The 7,658-nt window shown below is 46.5% G+C and overlaps 1 protein-coding gene across 2 annotated transcripts in view; it reads left to right on the top strand.

Moving 5' to 3' along the window:
- PACRG (parkin coregulated) overlaps positions 1-1,862 on the top strand; it is a 217,604-nt gene extending 215,742 nt beyond the window's left edge. For both annotated transcript variants that reach the window (XM_068676965.1, XM_068676964.1), the window contains one exon: positions 672-1,862. In XM_068676965.1, the coding sequence (XP_068533066.1) occupies positions 672-832 (161 nt within the window). In that variant the 3' untranslated portion in view covers positions 833-1,862. The remainder of the gene's footprint in view (positions 1-671) is intronic.
- Positions 1,863-7,658: the final 5,796 nt, after the last annotated feature.

Below are 7,658 nucleotides of genomic sequence, written 5' to 3'. Positions count from 1 at the left end.
TTGCTAATCCATGTTAGAGAAAGCAGGAGCGAATGTTACGGCGTGTAGGGGCAGCAATAATTTGTCCTTTTGACACTGGCTTAATTTTACACATTTTTCAGGGAGCAGAAATTGAATGAGTGCCATGTTATACTCCAAACATCTCTTTTAGGCCAAATGACATCCCCTCAACCAGAAACGACATAAGCCTGTGAATATGATGTCTAACATGGAACAATCCCAAAGCAATACCTATTGAAGATTTCAAAGCATAGCAAGTCTAGCTTAAGTCACGTTTTGTAGATAAGCATTTATGCATCTGGCAGTAGAATTTTGTCCTAAATAAGCAATGTTATGAAATAAAGTAGTAATGGTATTAAGAGATTAACTGTGTAACAGAGAGTCTATCCATATCTTATAATAGCATGTGTTTTCTTTGGATTTTTACTTAGATACTAAAGCAACACATACATGAGCAGCTTTTGAAGGCATATGAACGGGGAGCCTGACAGAGCCTTACAGAAAAACCAAAAACATCCTGTTTTCAAATTCAGCTGTTTTGTGTCGCAGAGCAAAATTTCTAATAGAGGGACAGTGACTGAGGAGCAATTCCAATTTTCTATGTCATTATTTCAAAGCGTACCAGCAAATTTAATATAATTATTTGGTTTTCTTTTTGTTTTATTAATCAGTTAATTCAGGAGATGGGATAGACTACAGCCAGCAGAAGCGTGAAAATATCGGAGATCTGATTCAAGAGACACTGGAAGCCTTTGAACGCTGCGGTGGAGAAACTGCTTATATAAACATTAAATACATGATCCCTACTTACCAGTCGTGCATATTAAACTGATCTGTATCAAATGGGATGATTCCATTTGTGTTCTAAAAAAACTGTGTCTGACTCTGTGTGGCATCTTGTTAGTCATGCTTTTTTTCTCTACAGCTGCTAAAATAGTGGCTTCTGGGGCATTAGAGTGTTAGCACTATTGTGAACAAGTCTTTCCAATACATAAATAGTGCCTGTTCCTTTGATTACAATGGTGTACTGTGCTTGTTTGTTCCGTGAAAGAATTGCTTCTTTATAACAGAGCTGACTCGAGCAGGAATCAGAGTTAAACCTTCAGTTGTATAGACAATAAAACTATAATTTTCATACGCAATTCAGCAATTGCTGTTCTGTGTCCGCTTGCCCTGAGGGTGATGTCAGAGGCTGTAACAAGAAGAGTTTATGCTGACTGCTTAATAGGTGTTTGTCATGGAAGAGAAACACCAGTTCAGCAATGTCTCTCTAGCAGCTGTGCCGAATAATGTGCACCGACATACAATAAAACTGTTGAATGTATATACCAATTATAGTGGGAAAATTTATGTGGTCCATTATAAACCGCTGTCAGAAAATTAATTAATGTCCCTTACACGCTCGTGGTCTAAGCTTCCAGGTGATTACCTTGCTCTGGACCTTGGGTTCCTGTCAGTGAACATCAGGCATGACCACAGTTTTGATGGGAAAAAAAAAAAAAAAAAACATGATCAGACAGAACGTGAATAAATAAGACAGAAAACAGAGTGTACATAATATGTCAGTTCCTAAAGTCCCTATTAATCTAGGTACATATAATATATACGTGTATTTTAAAGGGTGCTGGATGTTTTCTGTAGCTGAACAGTTGCTGTCACATTTCTGTTATTACTATAGTATATGTAAGTATAAACAGTATAACTATGGTTACAGTAATCCCCTAGAATTCCTTCTCAGCTAGTTTCTCCCTGCATACACACAACACGGAATTGACATAATCGTAGCTTTATGATTGGCTTTATTGCTTTGTAAGCATTTCTGTGGAATAAGCCTAGAAAAAAATAAAGCAAGTTTTACAGTTCTCAAGGACAATCATTTAAAATTATCAGGTCAGCTCAAAACAAATCAGGAGATACGAACTTTGTCTAAAAAGCCCGAGGTTTTAAAAAGTACAGACTTTGGGCTCATTTTGTGTTTATTCTGGTTTCTGGAAGCTCTTAAAATATATCCAAGTTGCACTTTCAAGTATTTCTCTGTAATTAGTAGAACTCAAAATACACTCTTTTTGTTAGAAGCATAAAGCTTCCTCCGAGTGCTCTCCTGCCTCCGCGTGCGCACATGACAAGGACAGCCTGTGCGAGAGGCACAGCTCCTGCGCTGCCCTGTTCCCTGTTCCCTTGGTGTGGGTGTGCCTTCCTGACCCCTGAAACGCCGTGCTGGGTCTGACATTAGGCTAGCATTAGCCTTGCCTATGTCTGCTCCGTAGGATCTTCAGCCTGAGACATTTTTCTTTTACTTTCTTCTCTTTCCTGTAACTGAAGAACAAGTTAGGAGGAAGAGGAGTTGCTGCACCAAGGGATGCCACTGGCCAGCAGTGCTCCCCAGCCCTAGTTTCAAGCGTGACTGCTGCAGGTGCGCCTGCTTCCCAGGCTCCAGAGACCTTCCTTTTCTGTTTGTTTTTCAGTTACTGCTGAATTTTCTGTTACACACTGCCAGGGTTTCTCTCCGGTCCCTAGAGTTCAGGCAGCGTCTGTCCTGTGACTAACGCACACCTGTGATGGACGAGCACAGCAAATGTGCTGCCTCGCATCCAGGGTGTCTGTAAATCTTTCACCTCCCTGGCAGAAAGGAATGTGAAGCCTGGCTGCAGGCCTGTGTCTTGGGAAAATCAACAGCTTCGTCTTCGAAACTCACAGAGCAGAGTCTAGCAGGATAGAGCAGGGAGGCTGAGCACATCTTCTCTTCCAAAAATGCCCTTCTACACATCCACCCTGGCACAGCAACACAGCCTTCACCTACAGTTTCTCCCGCTGCTTAAACAGCAGCCCCCGGCCTGCCCTGGGCACCATCCCCTGGTCCCACGTTAATGGCACTGGTGGGTTTGGCTATGGGGACATACACGTTTCCACCATGAGTAAGCAGCATGCTGGAGGACTGCTGCATGAAGGGAGCTGAGTTAGTCAGCTCTGAAACAAATCAGGCCTCTCACAAAATGAAAAATCTCAGGTCACCTTTCATTTCTTAGCTATTTATGTTCTGTCCTGATGAGAAAGCCCAGCCCCACACTTGTGCCCAAGATCAAAAAGCCTCTCAGCAGCCAGCTGCAGCTTCCACCCCACTGGGCTCCCACCACAGAGCCACTCTCAGGGGTGAAAGCAGGGGACAGGGCTCTCGTCCCTGTGGCTTCCTCATCCCACCTCCCTTTGCATCACTGCAGCACTGCTGAGGAGCTGGTGAAGCTGAAGCCACATCGCCAACTTTGAACTCCATTCCCTGGCTCTTTGTTGCAATTTTTGCATCTCCTCCCCTTCAGCTTGGCTAGGACAAAACTAATGACTGACAAACACACGCTAGACACTGGAAAATGGACACCTTGTGCAGCTCCAGACTTGCCCAGACCTGATCCCCACAGCCCTGTTCTCTGTTTGAAGATGTCTTTCGCAAGAGGTTGCTTCAACACGGGGTGACCTTACTGCAAACTGTAAGGGCAAGAGAGGTCGGCCCCATTCACATCAAGGGAAAAGTTTTACAGCTAAGTGTTTTTACTTGCATGCTCAAGAGGGTAACGTCATTAATCATAGGAGCTGGACTGATAAAAAGAAGCTTGACAGAAAGTGCAGTCCAGTAATTTAGGAAGACTGAAAATAAAACTATTTTAGGATGTCATCTTACGAAGTCAAACTGTAGGCCTGCCAACCTTGCCAGTGTCCCTTTAAGCATGATCAGCAGCATATTTATAGGCAATTACAGCACAGCTCAGAGCACTTTATAAAGCACAAGATCAAGGACCCAGGTGCTTAAGCATATGAGTAATATTATGTCATTCAATACACTGCCGAGCTATTTTGCTGTGCTCAAAAAATGGAATTGTAGTTTCAAAATAGTAACTGCCTCTCTTTCCTCCAGACCATGTCATTGTGGTCACCGATACTATGGGCAGCCAATCATGAGTTTCTAATTGTAATCAATTAAAATGCACCCTGAGCCAGGTTTTTCAGGGAGTATAAATTAAGTGTAGCTCCATTAAACCTATGTAGACCAGAAGTGGCCTGTGTCTTAATATGAGTTCTCCTGTTACTTTTTATCTCTCTGGCCACCACAAGGTAAGTGACATTGGGAAAGGACCCTGTGGACAGATAAATAAGTTATTGGTTGGGTTGGTGTCTGAGGTGGATTCAGTTTATCTTGGTAAACACATTAGGTGCTTCAGGCTGGCTGGTGGTTCTTTAGTTGGAAAAATAAAAAGCACATGCTTACATTTAAAAAAATAAATAATAATCTAGCTGTGCTGTTCTCTTTGCTAATCCTCAACACAGGGATAAAAAGGGGGAGAGAATGGGGGGGAGGGGGGAAGATTCTTCCCAAAAGCAGTGTAAGGGAACTGTTTATCAGGTGTCATATATTTGGGAAGCCTGGCATCTTGTGGGTGCTATGAAGCAGTGGTGGTCCAAGTTGCTGGTGGCTGCAGCTTGACTGCCTGAAGCTGTGCAAGATTTGGGGGCTCCAGTGCCCTGCCTCTGGCACTGCCAGGGCTGTGCTGGGCTGCTGGGGTCTGGCCAAGCCCACGCTGGTGGCAGAGCATCAAAGCCTGGCCACTCGCCTTGTGGGGGCTCCTGAGGAGGCCTCGCGGGGGTGAGGCATAGCTGCAGCCAAGCTGGGACCAAAAGAAGAAAAGAAAGCTGAAGCAGACACTGTGTGCTTTCCTAATCCTGTCTGGAGACCCTCCGACTTCCAGAAAAACATTCTCCAGTCTGAGGGGCTCTGCAGGCAGCAGGGCGGTCGGCATTTCTCCGCTCATCTGTAACATCCTGTGTTTTCTGCTTTAAATAAAAGCGGCGATGCTTGCAGGAACTCAGTACAAAGCCTGTCTGCCTGAGACTGCTCGAGGTCTCTTTGTGCCTCCTGGAGACCGGGGGAGGACAGCTCATGCCCTGGCAGGACGAGACGTTCCCTGCCCCGGCCCCACGATCCTTCTGGCACACAAGGGAAGGGGATGGGAGCATCTGTGCCAGGCAAACCCTGGCTGTGCTTGCTCTTGCCCAGCAAATATGGCCTGCGCAGGCCCAGGGGTCCCTGCTGTGAGCATCCCCCTCCCAAGGGCAGGAGCGCTGGGCCTTGGCCACCCGGCTGCAGCGTGAGCAGGCCTGGCTCTGTGGGGAGGGACTGCGAACAGCCATCCACATGGGCCAGAAGCTACAGAAGAGCTGGCACTGCCCCAGGGGAGGGTGCACATGGTGGTGTGCCTGTGGCCAGGAGGTTCTTGGGACTGTGCCCTGCTGGCTGCCCTGGCCTGTGTCTGCAGGAGCCTGAGAGGTGCTGCCACTGTGGTGTCCCCTGGCCTGGCCGGCCAGGGTGTGGGGCGAAATGGGAACCAGAGCTTGTGCTCTGCGAAGGCTGGAGGGCAAAAGAGAATCAGGAGCAAGCCAACCTGCTGCCTCCAGCCTCCGCCTGCTCTGTGGCATGGTGGGAATGCACTGGTTTGGGGCCTCATTTCTGCACCTCTTCCACCTCTGTGGCTGTCTAATACACAACTTGGTAGAGGTGAACTGATGCACTGTATTTAATGTGAGTGCAGATGAATGTACTGGTGTTTGTGGCATACAGTGTGCCCATGCACAGTTGTGAGCATTGCCACTACTAGCATCCATAAACAGTGTAGCTCTGTCCCCTCTGTGGGACCTCACTATCCCTGCATAAAATCATATTGCCTTCATATATAGGTGCAGAGATCAAAAACAAGCATGGACAACTTCCTCAAAAATCATCCAAAACTCTACGAAGTAACCATAAAACACCCTATCCCGAAGTGTACAGCATAGTGTTGGATGCTGAGCCCCCCCGGGTAAGGGCCAGAAGAAACTCATGTCCCATAGAGCAGCCACCTCCTGTTGCACGCTGTTGCATTAAATGGGAGTGGCCTGGCTTGAAATGTGTGGTCCATCCAGCTCTATCAGCTTCCAATTTCTGTTTTCTGGGTGTAATTTCTAAGCCCTTCCCAATGGAACAATTGCCTAAAAGCAACGCTACTTGCCTAGCTCCAGATCTGGAAGTGGCGAGTGGTCTCCTTGCATCTTGCCATCTCTCTTTTGTGCATTAGTGACATTACTTCATTTGTGAGAGCTCACGCTTCCTGCTCCTCCTGTGTCCCTAGGGTGCTGATAGAGAAGCTGTGTGAGCGGAGCGGGCAGAGGGGCAGCTGATGATGGAGCCATCGGGGAATGGTTATTCCAGCAAAAGCTTTTGCTTTACAGTTTACATTTTGGGAAAATGTGAATTTTGGGGAAGTTGCATCTGCTTCATCCCAGAGCACTCCCTTGGTGGTAGCTGAGGCAAAACATTTCTGCAATAAATCTTCCTCCTTTCTCCCCTTGTGTAATGCTGCAGTGCACTGGGAGAAAAATAGCTGTGCTGCTGTGAGGGTGGGGGCAGGAGAGAAAGCAAATGGCAGGGAGCTCTTCTCTGGTGCATGGGATGTAAGGCTGCGTTTCTCCAGCTTCTTGTGGCCCTGTAGCTGCGCAGCCTAAACCTGTCTTCTCTGGGCCACCATTTGTCCATCCAGGGAATTTTGTGAGGCTGAAATGTTGTGGGATTTTCTGTTGATGTGAAGAGCCATGTAGGGACCCCAGTGCTGCAAAGTGGGGTAGCCTGGGGCCTCCCCCATGGGATTTTCAAGGTGTGGAAGAAGACACCGACGCAGCTGCTATTGGGGGGAGCCCCTTTTCTACAGTTGTCTTTTCCTTGATCCCTCCCCTGCCCAAACCTGCCTGCTGCGGCCTCCCGTTTTGGTTGGTTGGATGTTTTATTCCTTGGTTGTGCTCTTGAAGAACTCTATGCCTGAAACTTTTTTTATTAACACTGAATCATTTATGTCTCCTACAAAGAAAGAAATTGCAACTACACTGCCTCAAGAATCAAAGTAAAGGGAACATCTGCTCTAAACTTCTTGCATCCAATTATTGCTTGCTATGCATTCTTACTTACTGGAGTAATGTGACTAAATTAAAGCTTTTTTCTTGTGCCTGCTTTTATGCATTGCTTTGGTATAAAATGTGTGGCTTGCTTAAAATCAACCTACAGCTAAAACTATGTCCGCATACAGCTGAGCCCACGTGTACTTTGATGCAATTAAGGGCACAATAGGAGCATTCTGAAAGATTGCCTCTAAAAGGCCTTTTGTTTGCTCCCCCATAGGGGCTGGCTGTACAAGCGTGCAGAAATGCAACATTAAGGAAAAAACCTCCATGAAGAACCCTGTAGACACAGAGCTGTGTTTTCTGTAGCTCAGCAGTAGGCTGTATGCAAAAGCAGGGAAGCAATTGGTGCTGTGAGGGTGATGATCGTTTTGATAGGAATCCCCCACATCACAGGAATGTTTCTGAGGAAGCCAAAAACCCACCAGAAACATTCCAGGGCCACAAACCTGCAAACCGCCAAAACCAGCATCGGAGCCGCGCTGCCGGCAGCGAGGCAAAGACAACAGCAGCAAATCAGGCTAGTTCTGCAGGAGACGGAGACAGTCAGCCGCTATTTTTATTTTTCTTCCTTTCTACAGTGCATACAGCATTACCATCAAGCTTAATTGATTGAAAAATATCTGGAAAATAAAGCTCTTGAACTTGCATGCCTAGAAACCTACCAGCATCACGTGCGTAGCAAA

Source organism: Anas acuta, chromosome 3 (assembly GCF_963932015.1).
Source record: "Anas acuta chromosome 3, bAnaAcu1.1, whole genome shotgun sequence".
NCBI lineage: Eukaryota > Metazoa > Chordata > Aves > Anseriformes > Anatidae > Anas > Anas acuta.
Note: the sequence above shows the minus strand (reverse complement) of the source record. Positions and strands in the feature narration are given on the sequence as shown.